The sequence below is a fragment of the Vicia villosa genome, unplaced genomic scaffold (genome assembly GCF_029867415.1).
Source record: "Vicia villosa cultivar HV-30 ecotype Madison, WI unplaced genomic scaffold, Vvil1.0 ctg.001284F_1_1, whole genome shotgun sequence".
Taxonomy (NCBI): Eukaryota; Viridiplantae; Streptophyta; class Magnoliopsida; order Fabales; family Fabaceae; genus Vicia; species Vicia villosa.
Genome location: NW_026705560.1, coordinates 364,077 through 383,371, shown reverse-complemented (window position 1 = coordinate 383,371; position 19,295 = coordinate 364,077). Strand labels below are relative to the sequence as shown.

General features: G+C 31.9%; 1 protein-coding gene and 2 long non-coding RNA genes across 4 annotated transcripts; all 3 read left to right on the top strand.

Annotated features, from left to right (window-relative positions):
* Positions 1 to 9,776: 9,776 nt before the first annotated feature.
* Positions 9,777 to 10,319, top strand: LOC131634365 (uncharacterized). The gene has a single exon (XM_058905020.1). The coding sequence runs from the start codon at positions 9,777 to 9,779 to the stop codon at positions 10,317 to 10,319; it is 543 nt and encodes a 180-aa protein (XP_058761003.1).
* Positions 10,320 to 14,907: 4,588 nt separating this feature from the next.
* Positions 14,908 to 16,065, top strand: LOC131634374 (uncharacterized). The gene is made up of 4 exons (XR_009293530.1): positions 14,908 to 15,093; positions 15,313 to 15,382; positions 15,503 to 15,648; positions 15,821 to 16,065. It is a non-coding gene; the product is annotated as an uncharacterized LOC131634374 (long non-coding RNA).
* Positions 16,066 to 16,414: 349 nt separating this feature from the next.
* Positions 16,415 to 18,472, top strand: LOC131634373 (uncharacterized). 2 transcript variants are annotated; one of them, XR_009293529.1, is made up of 4 exons: positions 16,422 to 16,753; positions 16,969 to 17,068; positions 17,172 to 17,493; positions 17,744 to 18,472. It is a non-coding gene; the product is annotated as an uncharacterized LOC131634373 (long non-coding RNA). The 2 variants fall into 2 exon arrangements; XR_009293528.1 differs by having other exon boundaries at positions 16,415 to 16,753; positions 16,969 to 17,493.
* Positions 18,473 to 19,295: the final 823 nt, after the last annotated feature.

The window sequence follows — 19,295 nt, the reverse complement described above, 5'->3', positions numbered from 1 at the left end:
AAAAAAAATTTAAAAATTTAAAAAAAATCTTTGCATTCAAAAATATAACCCATTAGAAATCATTTTAAAAAATTGTAACAACCTCGTATTTATTTTATATAGAGAGATTTTAGTATAATTTTATAATAATTGTATAAAGAAATATATTTCTAAACCGCATCCTTAAAATTAGTAAGAAATTCTTACGAATTTTAAAAATATTTTAAATGTATTAAGGTTTAATGATTCAACTTTGCATAGTTCTTCACAAACAAATATGTGTGATACACATGATACTATTTATAATAACAAATATGTGTTTTATATAAATATTTATAATAACTCAAAAGATGTCAATAAATAAATTATTACAAAGTATTGATTCTATTTTTCATGTCTTTTTATATATACTCTGATTACATATTTTGATAACAATTTTCATAAAACAACTAAATTGTATGAGAAAAAAAAAAGATAACAATCAATCCATACTGAAATTCTAAAAAAATAAATATGAGAAGAAAAAAAGTTATCTTAATATTATTTTGTCTCATTTTAAGTTACTTATACTTTTATATATACATAATTCAACCCACTATTTTTTTCTTCTAATTATTAAATTATTATTTCATTCAACCACTAACCTCTTTTATCATTATTAATTAATTTATTATTTATTTATAAATTTTTAAATAAGGATCAGTTCCAAGAGAAAATAAAAAACGGACCATAAGAACTCACATCCTAATTTAACAATAATCTAGCTATATGATTCAACCCACTATTTTTTTAATTATTAAATTATTATTTTATTCAACCACTAACTTCTTTTATCATTGTTTATTTCTTTATTATGTATTTATAAAATTTTAAACGAGAATCCACAGAAAATAAAAAACGGACTATAAACATTCACATCTAAGTTTAACAATAATTTAGCTATACGAGTTCTAAATTTCTTATTATTTCACCCTATATAAATTATTATTATATGAGTTCTAAATTTCTTATTATTTTAACCTATATAAATTATAACTATTATTTCACTCTAAGAAAGACTCAATCCTTGGTGAGGTATGCTTTATCATCTTTGTGGCGGTTCATAGATGGACTTATTGTAACTATTATATTGGTTACTAAAACTATAATATAAATCTTATGCGGCGATATGCAATTCATCACTAATTCCCCCAGCTGGAATTATGAAATTTTCAAACATGTGCAGAGTGTTAAATGACCAGGTATCTAAATTGATTTGATTACAAATTTCTTGGTTTGTTTTCCAAGTATCTAAATCATCACTAGATTGGTTTGATTTTCATATTTTGTTGCTGTGATGAAAACAGTTTATATATGGCATTCATAGTGTGCTTTGTGATACATTGGCATTTATGTCGAAACCTGAGTGGTTACCTGACCAAGCTCTATATTTTATTAATTCTCATGTATTTTATGTTTTCCACGGTTTTAGATTGGTTTGATTTCCATATTCTGTTGCTATAATGAAAACTCAGTGTATTGATGGCATTCGTCGAGTGCTTTGTGATACATCGACATTTATGTCGAACCTGAGCGAAACAGACAAAAGTTACTATTGAAACCTGATGCTGTGATGAAACTCAGTGAACTGTTGCTATTGATTTTTCTCAGACAATTTGTACTCATAGCTTTGAGTTTTGGGTGAAAACTAGCTACTCCACTGTTTACAGCAGAAAGATTTAAATTGTTCGGATGCACCATGCATCAGCCAAGCATGGATGACGTTCGTAACTGTTTAACTGTGATTCATTACTGCTTTTTCATTTTCTTTTAATCACAATATGGATGACATTTCAACATGTTTGTAGTCTCTCTGCAAGTTCATACTACTCTCTTTTTGCAACACTATTATTCATATTTCACTTCCAAAACCATTTTTATTATTGGCTTTTATACTTACTTTTTGAAACATAAATATCCAGACCAAATTGAAGAACTTTATTTAACATTCTATATACTTGCAGGGTCTTGCAGAAAGCGTGGGACATCCTTATAGTTCATTCGGTGCGTAGATCTGTCAATAACTATTTGGTATTTTTGAAATTTTCTATCATGTAACCATGTGATTGTATGCTATGAGTTCAAATTGCTTGGAGTCTTAACTTGGAAACTATAACATAGTATTTAGCGTGTTTCATGTGGCCGTTTATGTGTTTTTGTTGCATTTCTATAATTTGCTTTCCACTTAAAATTCACGAATCATAATGTTGTCTAATCTCTCGTGCAGGAATTTGAATGCCTGGGTTGGTGCACCTCCAGTTAAAATAAGTCCTAATGATAAGACCCGCACTACACTAGAATGCAGAACATGTGACCCAACTTAGGAATTATCTGCATGATATGTATGATCTATTGTTTTTAATTGGACATTGGATATTTCTTAGTCATTGATGTCAATGTTGGTTAACTTTTAGGTACATAGCTCCAATATTTACTGATATTGAGTACTCTCAAGGAATAAAAAATTGAAATACTGACATTAAAATATGTTATTGGACATTGTTATTATTTGAATATGACAAAGATCTATTTTATTAACTACCATATTTACCTTTGTTTCTGTTTTTATTGCTAAGTCATGGCTATGATTATCAAAATTTTCTTCTTGTGCTTTGGTTGATGTTTTGTTTTTCACATTTGTGTTTGCTATATATCTAAATATATAATAAGTAGTATGAATAACCGCTAATGTCTTTGGCATTCAGCTATAATTATTTATGCTTTCTTTAATGTCTTAGATTTAGATAGAAAATTCATTAAGTGGTAAAAACAGTGAATAAGAGCCGGTATGGTCAATTCTTCTAACACAACAAAAACACATTCCTTCCAACTTCTATTATTGACCATTAATTCTTTTCAATCTAATGGTTATTATTTTTAACCATTAGATTGAAAAGAATAAATGGTTAAGATGTGGAGTAATCTATATATATATATATATATATATATATATATATATATATATATATATATATATATATATATATATATATATATATATATATATATATATATGAGAATGACATATTTATATGAGAATGTGAGAATTAATATGAACCATTGGATTTTAAAATAAATGGTGAAGATTATGGGTGAATCTTTTTTTCTCTCTCCTACATTTTGAAATAAATGATGTAGGAGAGAGAATAAAAAGATTCACCCATAATCTCCACCATTTATTTTAAAATCCAAAGGTTCAGATTCATTCTCACATTCTCATATAAATATGTCATTCTCATATATATATATATATATATATATATATATATATATATATATATATATATATATATATATATATATATATATATATATATATATATATATATATATATATATATAAAATCTATTCTATTTGTTTGTTATCTTTAAAATATTAATTAATCTATTTTTTTATTTTAATAAAATTAAAAATATAGTTTATCAAATTGAATAATACTATATAGTCATTCACACAACTTAATTCTTATCTTATGAACCATAATCATCATAATATAATATATATATATATATATATATATATATATATATATATATATATATATATATATATATATATTTATTTATATATATATATATATATATATATATATATATATATATATATATATATATATATTATTTTAATTAATAAAATATCTTTATTTGATGACAAAATTTTTATTTTTAAATATCAATTTTTTTCTTTATCCATGTCACAAGGTATATTTATTTTTTTATATAATTATTTATTACAATTAAATTTATATAATAATTATTTATTTTCCAATTAAGTAATTCAATTTAAAATTTTCAAATTTACATCCTTTGTCAAATTTATCATTATATTTTGTGTAATCATATTACGAACTTTTTGTTATAACATTTTGATTTCATAATTTTTCATCGTACTTTCTAAATTAAAATGAGTTTTCACAAATACATATAAATAAATTATATATCAATTAAAATTAATTCACACGTATGGATGCACGGGTCTTAAACATTTATTGTGAATCATTATTTTAACTTAGAATCTAATTTTCATACTACTAATATCTTATTAGTAATTTTTTTAAATAGTTAGTTTTCGTTTAATATATGCAATTTGGTCCAACTTATTTACTTCACATTTTTCGTATTGTTCAAAAAATACTAAACTACAAATAATAACCTGGAAGACAGCACGGGTCTCTGACTAGTTTAAATATATGATAATTATTCCTACTTCAAAATAGTAGTGAAGTGAAGAATATTAAAGTTGGAAAAACAGACCTTATTGTAAATAATAAAGAACGACCCTACAGAATAAATCATCTAATCTAGAGTAGGATATTTTTGGTTATTAGTTTTTTTAAAATTTATCAAATGTTTTAGATAGAATGTTTTATTTATTTTAGAAGTATAATTTTCATTTACAATAATACTTGAAAGAAAAATGTTCTTTTGTTGTATTATAAAAAAAATGAAATGATATAATGGCGGGAACAGGCTCTAGGGCGAAACGGGGATGAGGGAGGCCACCAAAAGCGGCGCCACCGTCACCGGGGAACCACCTTTCACCATCGTCACCGGTGAAGGAGCAGACGACTCACCCTGTTCTGGCTAGGCAGGAAGACAAAGATAAGACGGAAAAGGAAGAAAACAATGGCGAAATCAAAGGCGAAACCCTAATGACGGGGATGAAGAAGTAAGATCCACATTCAGAAGCAAGAAAGATTGAAGAACGGAAATTGTGGGTGGATGTTCTCACTGAGAATCGGAATCCTTCAAAAGGGATGTCGATGCAATATATAGCACCAAACGTCACAATCGATGGAATCGTGATTGAGATCGAAGAAGATGATATTGCATCGAAAGTCAAGTACTGGGAAACAACGCTAATCTTGTATGCGATGGGTGAGGAACTGAGTATGAACACGATGAAGAACTTCATGGAAAGGGCATGGAATTTTGTCAAACTCCCTGACATCTATTACCACGATGAAGGTTACTTCATCCTTCGATTCAAATCACAGGAGGATATGGATACAGTGCTGATGAAAGGCCCTTACACCTTGAGGAATGTTTCTCTGATGCTAAGGGAATGGAAGCCTGATTTCAATCTAAAAAGGGATATGCTAAGGACTTTGCCACTATGGGTCAAGCTCCCTTTACATCTATGGGGAGAGAAAAGCTTAAGCAAAATCGGCAGTGTTATAGGTGTGCCTTTGGTAACTGGTGAATGCACGGCCAATAAGCTGAGGGTATCGTATGCTCGCATATTGGTTGAAGTTGATATCACAGGAGACATGATTAAGGAGATAGCTATTAAGGATTGTGAAGGAAGGGTAAGTATGCAGCCAGTGGAGTATGAATGGAAACCTTTGTTCTGTGAGAGATGCCAAGCTGTGGGGCATAAATGCAAAGATTTCGTGAAAAAGCAATGGAAACCTAAAGCCAAAATTGCAGACATGGAGCAGGGATCCCCTAGAAAAGCCAAGGATATAGGGATATCAAAGGAACAGGGGATATATGAACAAGGAAAACAGAAAACTGATGATGAGGATACTAGCTGGACTGTGATTGGATCATCAACCAAAGATAAAGGTAAAAGAACTCTTACTGAACCTCTACCTGAATTGAATTGTGAGAATGGATTTGAGGCTCTAGGGATTTTGAATGATCTCATAGAGACCTTAGATAGAGGACCATGTTAGTCTCCTGGAATGTTAGGGGACTAAACAAATCAGGTAAACTTAAGGAGATTAGTTCCCGTCTCCATTATATGAAACCTGATATATTGATTCTCATTGAGACTAGAGTCAAGATAGATAAGGCAGTGAAGATTAGAGCTAAGCTCAATATACATGATAACTACATAGATAACTACCAGAGCCATGATAATGGAAGGATATGGCTTTCATGGAATGACAGAAATCTAGTGGTGAAGAAGATTAAGAGTTCTGACCAACTTATTCACTGTGCAGTTTATGGTGTTCAGGGAGATTTTAGATATTGGTTAACAACCATATATGGAATGAATAAACTTGAGCAGAGGAAATTGCTATGGAAAGAGCTCACTCAGCAGAAACCTAGTAGTAATGAGCCTTGGTGCATTATTGGGGACTTCAATAATGTCATAAAAGCTCAAGACAGAATAGGTGGAAGAATGGTGATGGAGTCTGAGTACATTGATCTGCAAGAGATGATGATGCATAATGGACTGAGTGAAATGGATAGTATTGGGGACTATTTCACTTGGTGCAATAGACACACTTTGGATCCTATCCATTCTAGGATAGATAGACTCATTGGTAATGTGGCTTGGTTCCAAAAGTATGGTGATTTGACCCTATCTGTGTTATCCCCCAATGTGTCTGACCATGCACTCTTACAGGTAACCAAAGACAAGCATGATGGTTATAAACCCAGGAGATTCAAATTCTACAATTGTATTACTAAGTTGAATGTCTATGAAGAGACTGTGAGGGCCAGCTGGGAACAGCCTATGGAAGGGAGTCCAATGTATATCCTTTGGAGGAAACTGCAGAGACTGAAACCTGATCTTCAAAAGCTTAGCAAGAGCATGATTAGTATGAAGCATACCATGGAAACTGCTAGGAAAGATCTGGAAATGGCTCATAGGGACCTAAACACTAACAGAATGGATAGCAATACAATCAAAAGGGTCAAAATATGCACTGCTGAGGTCCTTAGATTACATGAACAGGAAGAACAAATGCTTATTCAGAGATTCAAGATAGAGTGGCTTAGACTGGCTGATGAAAACACTGCTTACTTTCATGCTTCCATTAAAGCAAAGCATAAAAGTAAAAGTATGAAGATGCTCAAGACTGATGAGGGAGCCACTGTAACTGATCAAGATAGTATCCAGAAGGAGGTTATGAAATTCTATCTTAACCTAATGGGATCCAAGGAAGAAAATGTTCAGCATGTGGATATTGAAGCAATGAGGAGTGGGAAGCAAGTCAGTACTATTCAAAAGGACCTTCTTATTAGACCTGTAACTGAGGTAGAGATTTGGGAAGCTCTGAAGGCTATTGGTGATCTCAAAGCCCCAGGTATTGATGGGTATGGTTCTTATTTTTTCAAGTCTAGTTGGAGCATTATTAAGAAGGATGTCCTGGAAGCAGTGCAAGAATTCTTTATCAAAGGTAATATCCTTAAAGCCTTTAATAGCACCATTGTGACTCTTATTCCTAAAACTGAGAATTCTTGTGAAGTGAAGGATTTCAGACCAATTGTTGGGTGCACCACTTTCTATAAAATAATATCCAAAGTGCTCACCAATAGATTGGGTAATGTGCTGCCAGAGATCATACATAAAAGTCAGGCTGCTTTCTTGAAGGGACAAGTGATACAGAACCACATACTGCTTGCTTTTGAGTTAATGAGAGGGTATAGCAGGAAAGGAGGCACACCTAGAAGTATGATCCAGGTTGATCAACAGAAGGCCTATGACATGGTGAACTGGAACTCCCTGGAAACTGTGCTGAAAGAGATTGGCCTGCCTAATCAATTCATCAAGTGGATTATGCTGGGAACCACTACAGTGACCTATAGATTTAATGTGAATGGGGAATTTTATGAGATTTTGGAGGCTAGAAGAGGAATTCGTCAGGGGGACCCTATATCCCCACTCCTCTTTGTCATTATGATGGAGTATATGAACAGGGTTATGATCAAGATGACAAATAATACAAAATTCAAATATCACAGCAAGTGCAAAGCATTGAAGATCACACATCTAACATTTGCAGATGATGTACTCATGTTTAGCAGAGGAGATACAAAATATATTAACATTTTGCTTGCAGCCTTCAACTCTTTCTCTGCTTCAACTATCCTTCGAGTTAATATCAGGAAGTGTAAAGCATTCTTTGGTGGTATGGATGATGATATCAAAAAGGAGATTAGCAGGACCACTGGATATGCTGAGGGACAACTGCCCATCAGGTACTTAGGTATCCCCCTTGCTAGTAAAAAACTGAATATTAGTCATTACTTGCCTCTGATTGATAGGATAATGAGTAGGATTAGGCACTGGTCTGCTCATCTGCTTAGCACAGCAGGAAGAATTCAGTTAGTTAAAAGCACTGTGACTGCCACTGTCCAATATTGGATGGCATGCCTACCTTTACCTGATTTTGTTATCAAGAAACTGGATAGTCTCTGCAGGTCTTATATTTGGTCTAGTAAAACTGCTGCATGCAAGAAGAGCCCTGTGGCCTGGAAGAGAGTCTGCTGCCCAGTTAAACAAGGTGGACTGAACATAGTTAATTTGCAGGTTTGGAATCAAGTGGCCATGCTAAAGTGTATGTGGAACATCAGTATGGAGCTTGATAATCTCTGGGTGAAATGGATTCACACATATTACTTAAAAGGGAGGAGTTTGATGACAGATGAACTGGGCAAAAACTGCACTTGGATTCTCAAACATATCCTGGATAGAAAAACTGATATTGGGAGAATAGAGGTTTGCTGGAACAGTATGAGGAACCAAAGGAAATTCAGTATGATGAAGGTTTATAACATATTGATTGAAGATGGCAATAGGGTGGAGTGGTACCACATGCTGACCCATAATTTTGCTAGGCCTAGATCGAAGGTGATGTTATGGTTAGCCTGTCAGAATAGACTGTTCACAAAAGCTAGAATGCATAAGCTGGGCATGGCACAAAATACTATATGTGATCTTTGCAAATAAGACTCTGAAGACCTTGAACACCTTATGTTCAAATGCAAGGCCACAGTCCCCATTTGGCAAGAGTTGTTCGAGTGGATGAAAATACCGTTGCCCACGAACCTTGATATGGATTGGATTAGAAGGAAATCAAAAGGAAAAGGATGGCCTAATGTGCTTGTCAAGGCTGCTTCCACAGAAATTGTCTATGGTATATGGATGTATAGAAACTCCATGATTTTTGGAAATAAAGGGTCCTATAGGGATATTCAAAGTGTCATAAAGTCAACAATAGATTCTTTAGTCTATAGAGGGTGGATGAAACCCAATTATAGAAACCACATTGTTAATATTCTCATGTAAATAGTCAAGTTATACGGCTCCTAGCCTTGTGTGTAATAGAGCATTTGAAATGAATAAAATCTTTTGTTTCAAAAAAAAAATGAATAAATGATTGAGAACATGGGTTCTATTAATAAATATTTGGAAAAAAATTATAAAATAATTAAATTAAATGAAATAAATAAATAAGTAAACAAGTAAAATGACAAAAATATCTGTAAAATTTTGGCTTCAATAATTAAAGAAAAATATCTTTTTGTTTATATTAAATTTGTATTATATAAAATAAATAATTAATAATTGATATAGAACGTGATTTTATTAATGAACTATTGAAAGAAAAATTATTAAATAATTAAATATAATAAATAATAAATAAATAAATAAATAAGTAAAATGAAAAAATTATTCTTAAAAGACTTGACAACTTATAATTTTGATGTATAAATATGTAATTAATGTCATTATTTTTTAAAATGTGTACAAATATATCTTTTATTTACACCAAAATAATAGTAATGGACATCTCCATTTATTATTAAATAAATAGTGAATATAAGAGTTAGTAGAATAAAATAATTTTATTAAATAATAAAAAATAAAAAAATCAAATGAATATAAAAATTAGTGGTTTATTCTAGCTTTCCTGAACTTTAGAATCATAATCAGCCATCTCCACCACACAATTATAGAATTTGAAGTAGGGTTTGGTAGTCTGAGTCTTGTCTTTATTCCTCAACCAGAGCAAAACATGTATGTTGTCTGGGAGAAATTGAAGAGATTGCAAAAAGTTATGAGAATTCTGAATAGACCTGTTAATTCCTTGAATCAAGACATCCTCAAGACTAGAGAGGAGTTAAATAATGCTCAACAGGACCTGAATGTTAACCTGATGGATAAAGATAGGATTCTGAAAGTGCAAAGGATCACTGCAAGATTGATAGATCTTAGTGATTTGGAAGAAAAAGTGTTGAGACAGAAAACTAAGATAGAATGGCTTAGACTAGGAGATGGTAATAAATCCTATTTTCATGCCTCTCTGAAGACTAAGCAGAGGGCTAAAGGTATACATATTCTGCACAAAGATGATGGGACAGAGATCACTTCACAAGCAGCTATAGAACAGACAGTGGTGGAGTTTTATGAGAATTTGATGGGCACTGCTGCTACTAACATCACTCATGTGGATATTACAGCAATGCGAGCTGACCCCCAATTGACATTTGAGCAAAGAGAAGGCCTTATCCTCCCTGTTAGTGAAAAGGAAATTGATATAGCTCTAAAGGGCATATGAGATTTAAAATCCCCTCGGATAGATGGTTTTGGTGCTAAGTTTTTCAAGGATAGTTGGAATACTGTTAAGTATGATGTGATGAGAGCTATCAGGGACTTCTTTGATAATGGGAGGATGTATAAAGCAGCAAATTGCACAATTGTTACCTTGATCCCTAAAAGTGAAGAAGCCAGAACTATAAAAGATTACAGACCCATAGAAAGCTGTAGCACTCTCTATAAGATTGGCCACAGTTATTGGTAGTGTGATTATCCAGAGCCAGGCAACTTTTATCCCTAATAAACAAATTCACAACCATATTCTTCTCACTTATGAACTTATAAGGGGCTACTCTAGGAAGGGAGGCACACCTAGATGTATGATGCAACTTGACCTTCAAAAAGCATATGATATGGTGGATTGGGGGGCATTAGAAACTATTATGAAGGAGATTGGTATGCCACAAAAGTTCATTCATTGGATCATGCTAACTGTCAAGACTGTTTCCTACAGGTTTAATGTAAATGGGATCTACACTAAAGTGATGCAAGCAAAGAGAGGGATAAGACAGGGGGATCCTCTCTCCCCCCTTCTCTTTGTTATAATGATGGAATACCTGAATAGGCTCCTATGCAAATTGCAGATGCAACCTTCATTCAAGTATCATAGTAAGTGCAAAGCCCTTAAACTGACTCACATATCTTTTGCTGATGATGTTTTAATCTTCTCTAAGGGAGATGTTGCTTCTGTTGAATCTGTTTTAAGATTGCTGCTGCAGTTTTCTGGTTCCACAGGATTGATAGTTAATCCTAGGAAATGTAACATGTACTTTGGTGGGATGGACATTGATACCAGGAACAGGATAAGAGTGTTGACCATATTTCAGGAAGGTGAACTACCTTTTAAATATCTGGGAGTCCCAATGACAAGTAAGAGGTTAGAAATCCATCAATATATGCCTCTCATAACTAAGATAGTGCTAGGATAACACACTAGAGCAACAAACTCTTGAGCTATGCTGGCAAGATTCAATTGGTGGAGAGTGTTTGCATTGCCACAACAAACTACTGGTTACAATGTCTAGACAGGTGGAGCCACTGTTAAGAGGAAAAGTCTTGTAGCTTGGCAAACCGTGTGTAAACCTCGAAATGGAGGAGAAACATAATTACTCTTGGATATTTAAGGCTATCATTAGACAAAAAGATGCTGTTGCAGACATACATGATTGGGATCAAATGCAGCAATTCAGAACCAGGAGCATTTACAAACAATTGTGAGCAGCAGAGCCAATGGTGCCTTGGTATAGGATGTTTTGTGGTAATACTGCAAGTCCTCGAGCCCTATTCATCCTGAGGTAAGCCTGTCACGGGAAGCTGGCAACGAGGAGTAGGCTTAAGCGGTTTGGGTTTGTGGAGTATGATACTTGCTGTTTTTGAGATCATGAGGAGACAATTGAACATTTACTCTTTGAATGCAATGAAACTAATGCAATCTGGAAACAGGTTTTGGAGTGGACTGGTATTTGGCGTAGACCCAAAGCGTGGAATGAAGAATTGCAGTGGTTGATTCAGAATTGTAAAGGTAAATCGCAAGGATCGGATCTTCTTAAACTGGCGATTGCTGAGACAGTTTATGGGGTATGGCATTACTGGAACTGCTTATCGTTTGGTAGGGTGATTGATAGATCTAAGGTTGGGTATACCATTATTGATAGGATTGTTTACCGTGGATGGAATAAGGTTAAGCTGCGAAGTTACTTAGCTACCTTATTAATTTAGATGCTTCTTAGTCCCTTTGGTTAGCTGGACCTTTGGGTCGCGTTGTAATAACTGTTTTTTTGATATAATATATCTTCCTATTATTTCAAAAAAAAAAAAAAACAATTAGTGGGTCAGTGGAAGAAAATTCATTTATTTATTAATTAAATTTAGGGTTAAATAGTGTTCACCCCCCTGCCAAATTAGCGAGATTCGGTTTTCCCCCTTATTAAAAAAAAATTTAGCCTTTGCCCCTTAGAAAACAAGATTCTGTTTTTAGACACCCCCTATCACCTGTTTGGATGACTGGGCGTGTTGAGGTGGCGCTGAATCTGTTGAGGTGGCACAGAATCTTCATTGCTTGCTTAGGTGGCGTGGATAGGTTGCAAAAATCCCAATTAATTGATTTGCAAAACCTGGGATTCGAACCCAGGTCTTAATGCATATGTGGGGGAACCTCCAACCATTGAACCATTCACATTTTATTGTATAATCATTGCGTTTCCTTGTATATGTTATAGTTTATATTCTTAATATATTGTTTTACTTATTTATCATTTAATTTATTGATTATATACTTTATTTTATCAATGATTGTATATATTATATAGTTTTTTATATTATTATATTACTTTATTTATTTGTTTTATTTATCTATTTATTATATAGTTTTATTTATTAATAACTAAATTAAATATATTTATTTAATGGTACGTTTTTATTAATATTTATTTATTATTAGTATTTATTTATTATTAATATTATTATTATAATATTAAAAAAAATTAATAATAATAATTATTATTTACGTTATTAATATATAATAATTATTATTACTATTTACATTATTATTTAAATATTATATATAAATAAATTTATTACAAATGTAATTAATAATGTTTATATATTATTTTATTTATTTGTTATTAATATTATTAATATATTTACTAATATTTATATATTATTTAATTTATACTTTTATTTATTTATTTATTTATTATTAATGTTTATATATTATTTTATTTATTTATTATTAATATTATTTATTTAAAATACGTAACTAAATACGTAATTATATATATGTTTATTTATTTATTTATTATTAACGTTTATATATATGTTTATTTATTTATTTATTTACTTTATTTATTTATTATTAATATTATTTTATTTATTTATTTATTTATTTATTATTAATATTAGTTATTTATTTATTATTTATTATTGATATCAGTTATTTATAATGTAAATAAATAAATTAAATTACATACATACATATTAATAAATAAATTAAATTAAATAATGTAAATAAAAATTAAATAAATTAAATAAATTAAATAAATTAAATAATGTAAATTAAAATAAAATAAATAAATAAATTAAATTAAATAGTGTAAATAATGTATTTTGAAATAAATAAATAAATTTATAACGTAAATTAAAATAAATAAATAAAATTAATTAGTGTAAGTAATTTATTTTAAAATAAATAAATAAATTAATAATGTAAATTAATTTAAATAAATAAATAATGTAATAAATAATGTAATAGTAAAAGCAAAATAAATAAACAAACAGTATGTAGTGGTTGCATGTGTATCCTTTGTAATTTAAACAAACACACAGTATGTAATATATATTAAGTATTCTTTGTTATTTAAACGAACAAGCATAATGGATGGAGTGGTTGCATGTGTGCTCAGTAATCCATAGTGAAGGGGTTCAAATCCTAGTTTTGGCAATTTATTTTTCAAGATTTTCTAAGCCAGCCAAGCCACCGTGTCACTCATGCCACATCACCAAGAAGATTCTGTCCACATAGACAAATGCCAAGAAATCTTCCTCCATAAGGTTAAGCGTTGTGGAATTTTTTTTTTGTTAAGGGGTAAAGGCTAAATTTTTTTTTAATAAGGGGGAAAACCGAATCTCGCTAATTTGGCAGGGGGTGAACACTATTTAACCCTTAAATTTAATTAAAATGAAAATAAATAATAAATAACTACTAAAATAACTTTAATTTTGGCTTCAAAAGGAGTTAATTTTTTTTTTTGTTGAGATTTTATTATATGAGAAGGAGAGGATAGTAAAATGGAAGAAAGAATAAAGCAAGTAGGAAATTATAGAGGGGGAATGTGAAGTTTTTATGAGAAGTAGGTCAGTTAAATTAAAATTCTATAAATACAAGAAATAAATAAATTTAAAAAATTAGTAAAAAAAGTTAATTATAATTAAAATTTAACTCTTATAAAATAAATAAATAAAAGAGTATAGTAGTTACAGTCTAGGTTTCTAATACATAATTAAAATAGTAATAATCTATCATATAAGAAAAGTCTACCATTTGGGACTTTCTTAGGCTATCCACATCAGCAACTCTTCTATGGTTGATCCACATCAGCATCCTCAAAACAGCCTCAATCGTTCTTCAATTTCCACTCTCTTCATCGTAACTGTCCTTCAACCATTCTCTTCCAAATTCCCAAAACGGTTCTCAAATCATTTTTCCTCATAACTGCCCTTCAACCATCCTCTTCCAAATTCTCAAACCGTTTACAATCCACAATCCGTTGCGTTTCTGTTTTTATGGCAGATTCTTCGCTCTCCTATTTTTCTCTTTCTCACTATCAATCCTGATTCTCGATCCTGATATTTTGCTTCCTTCCATTGCTTGCGCTTCCGCTGCTTCCTCCAAAGACGTCGAGGTTTTTTTACTTTTTTTTCTTCTTCTTCGATTTCATCTTCCTGTATGGTGTCTGCGGCTGCGTCGATCTTGGCCGGAAGGATGATGCTCGCTGTGATTGGTTTCGCTTTCTCACGACCCTTCAGAGTTGTCGGGTTTAATTAAGCGGTGAGTGGTTATGTGAACAATGGGGTTGTGATTCAAATCTTACTGATGTACGTTTTTTATTTTCAATAGGTTCTCGATGTCAATACAGAAGCTTGATCTGCAGACAAATCACGATACATAACGTATCCAACCCAAAACGCGAAAGAGATTTGAAGAAAATACCGGTCTGTTATGGGAGCACAAAATCGAGGTACGCTGTTTATCTCTTCTTCTTATCACTCGAATTGTTGTGTTAATGGTGGAATCGATGAGATAGGTGTGTATCGGTTTTGATTGTTCAAACAGTGGTTCTGGACTTATATTTTGATCTATTTACTGAGCTATGGGCAATTTCTATTCTCTTAGTGTAGTAATCTCTTTTAATCTTCCCATCACCTCACTGTTTGATTAATTCACTACTATATTGCAGAAGAAGAATATGATGAAAGCGGATTGTAAGGCGAAGTGGATAGCTGTAGCAGTGAAAATCCGTTTTAACGGTAGTGACCTCTATGGATTTGAGATCCATTTCGTGAAGTTCACTCTGTTTAAATTGTTTAATATTTCGTCTTAGCATGCTGATAACACTATTTTATTCATGCTTTTGTTTGCATGTCCAGTCTTTATGATTATGCAAAACAGAATTCGGGATCTTTGAGATCTGCTGTTGGAACCGTCGAAGGTACTATTACTACAGTTATTGGTCGTGTTTATCACAAATTCAAGCCTCTCCCTCAAGATGTCCTCCTTTTTTTTTGACAATAAGGTCTCTCTCTCTCTCATTCATTGTTTCCATTATGTAGATTTTTTATTTGCTGCTATTTTTTTATGAGGATTATTGCATTTGAATTCAATACTCTAAGAACCATTACTGTTTCAATTCATAGTGATTTCATCTCAGGCATGGACATAACCGATTTATTGTTTTTTGATTGTAGGTGAGGACACACTTTGCTAGCTCTGATTGGAAAAAAGTTTTCACACTAATAGCTTCAAAACACCCGAATTCTACAATAGGTAATAAATTGCTTGCAAAAAATGCAGAACCATTTCTCTCAAATTATAATATTGCATTTGCAATTACGATTGTAAACCTCGATTTAGTTTTTATTACTCAATAATATTAGTAAGTTTTTAACAAGAAAACGATGCATAATACTTGCAGGTGAGTTCTATTGCGGGATGCCAGTCGATAGATTCTTAGCTATCTGCCTTGCATCAAGAAAGTTGGTAAAACTATAACAAAAATTATAAAAAGTTCATGCCATTTACAAAATTGTATTTTTCTTGGTTGAAATTGGCAAGGGAGGAGGTACAAGAAGTCTTTCACATTTTTATCTCTTTTTTTTTTTTTTTGGGAGTGTAGGAATTATTTGGTGTTGGTTTAATTTATACTCTAATCCGTTTTAAATATTTCTTAAGGGGTATTGTAAACTGCACGATTCATGTGGATGATGATGATTGATGAATAAAGGAGCTCTCATGTAGAACTCCTTTTAAACTGGATGAACTGCACTTGCAAGTTTCAATGATTGTTAAACTGAATTTGTAAACTGAATTTGTAAACTGTATTTGCAAGAGATTCAATGACTCTTATAGAATTGTGAAAAGATTGTGTAGTATATACAAGGTTCAATTTGTATCATCAAATTGTTTGTGTCAACTTTACAAGGTTCAATTGTACATACAAGGTTCAATTTGTAGAATCATCCAATTGTTGTTCAAATTTAGATCGATCCAAATAGAATTATAATGCTGAGAATATATTTCTCTATTGATGATTTCTAATTCAAGTGTGAACCATTTGACACTTATCCAAGAACCTATGATTTTCTGCATGCTTCATACCTTCTTTCCGTTGAGAAGAAAAGGTAGTCTTTATGTTGATAGAAGTAAAAACTGAATGTTCTATTAAAAGCATGTCAAATTCCTTTAATGTGAATTGTCAAAATAAAAGTTCTATATTCTCAGCATGATTCAGGTTATAATTCATTTCTCTCAAGCAAAGTGAAATGTTTTGGACTTAATGTCGTTAAATAAGCATATTGCAATAAATTAATGTCGTTAAATAAACATTATCTTTCAGCAGGTGAAGTGGGTCTCCGCAGCTTCTGCTTCTCAGTGGAATTGGACCAAGGCCTTATCTTTCTTCATGGGGAATTCCTGCTGCTCATCATTTACGTTATGTAAGTCACTTTCTGTATGATAATCCACGAAACGGAATCACATTTCTACCGTCGGTTCCACTTGAGCATACTCTCATTGAGGTTGTAGGCATAACTGATTCAGGTGCTTACATTGAAGCTGCTTCTAATGTGGTTCCGTTTTCGACGCCGCAACAAATGGTTTTCATCTGTCCAGCTACTTCTCCGCTTTACTTGACTATCGTGACGCTAATATCGAAGATTTCAGGACCGGTTTCTACAGGGTTACTTCGACTGGCTGAATCAGATAATAAACCATGTTGCATGGTTGTTGAACCGAAATATTAGGACTGTTGTACTGAATGATGCAGGGACTGAACCGAGTTATACAGGTGATGTACCGAATGATGCAGGGGAGAAACCAAGTCGTACACCTGATATATTGAATACTGCAGGTGCTGAATCAGGTAATAATGCTCATAATTGTTGAAATTCTGCAGTTCTGTGGAACGTTAGAATGCATTTCAGTTTAGATCAGATTGATATTGGTAAAGGAGAAAATCTATTAGTCATATATTTATAAGCTATTTGTAAATCCTATATTAGTAACATGTTTGAGTTTAAGATATTTGATTTTAAGATTTATTTATAAGATATTTGTAAATCCTGTATTAGTAAAGATAATTGTTAATATTTGTAAGATATTTGATTTTACAGGGACGCGGTGATGGCTGTTTGAAACTCCTGTATAAGGGCCTTCACCGTAAGGATCAAATGCGAAACTCTCTTAGTGTAGTAATCTCTTTTCATCTTCCCATCACCTAACTACTTGATTAATTCACTACTCTATTGCAGAAGAAGAATACCTATTCATCTCTTTTCATCTTTCCATCACCTCACTGTTTGATTAATACACTACTTACATATTGCATTATAATGGTTTTGAATATGTAAGTAGCACTGTGGTGAATGTAAATCAAACTTGCTTTGTTCTTTTTAGGCTTATGCCGAAGAGGACGGTCCTCTTCCCATCACCTCACCTAATCGACATCAAATGTCCGTCAATGGGCATTAGTGTCGGATTGGACACTAACGAACACATATCAGGTATTTGATCACAAGACATAGGCACTGACACGTTGACATCTTTGCCGGATTGGACACTAACGAAGGCATGTTACGTATCTGATTGAAAGTGTATGTGTTGTTAAGGCAGAAACATGATTTAATTTTTTTTTCTTTGTTCTAAAGGTTTGTATGAAATTTGTTCAGAGAAAGAGTGTTTGTGCCGATTACGAAGCCTTATGTATCATTTATTGGTAGAAGAAATCTAACTGCAGGTCCTATAATTACTTGGAACGGTAAATCTTCGGACAGAGTATGGTGCACAGCTGATATTATCAAATTATGTATTTATATATGCTACATAACAGTTATCAGAAGTTAGTATCTCCATCTGCTTCAATGTTTAAATTACACAAATTCATTGAATTTGAATAAGATTTATAGTTATGCTTGTCTCTTACTAACCTGCTATAAATTTACAATCATTTTCATTATTTAATGGTTTTTATATCAAGAGTCTACTTGCTGTGTATCAGTGTATTTGATAGATCTACTGACATCAACTGTGAAAGTGATACACTATTGGATAATTTTTTAGAGTTATAATTTAACAGATTCAGCCATCAATTTGTTTTATATTAACTTGATCAAGTATGTAAAATGTTGGATGTTTAAATAGTTTTCGAATCATATGAAGCTTTGCGTTGCGGCTTTGATCTACTTAATGAGAACTTTATATTCAAACCATTGGACTTCGCCGGAAAAACCGGACTGCTGCCGCTGCTAACATATTCGTAAAGGCAGTTACTAATGCCTGCAGAATCGGCAGACAAGAATGCTGCATTCGAGGTAATGTACTATCCGACGATCAGTGGTTTTGATTTTGTGGTTTGCAAGGAAAATCAATTGGAACCCTGGAATGAGTGTTAATACACTGTAAAAACCAATGATGATAATTCAAAAGGGTGTTCGATTTTATAATAAGGGTCTTAATATGTCTAAGCTTTTGTTTTTTGAAGATAGTATTGGTGAATCTAATCCTTCATCTTCTAAAAACAGGTTTTTGTCTCATGATGAAAATATAGAAGAAAATAGTATTGGTGAACCAATCAATGAATAGAATGAAGAAAAATAGAGAAGAAAATACTGAGGCAACAAAAACAACTATAATAGCACCACCAAAGTAAGTGGCAGGAGAACATCA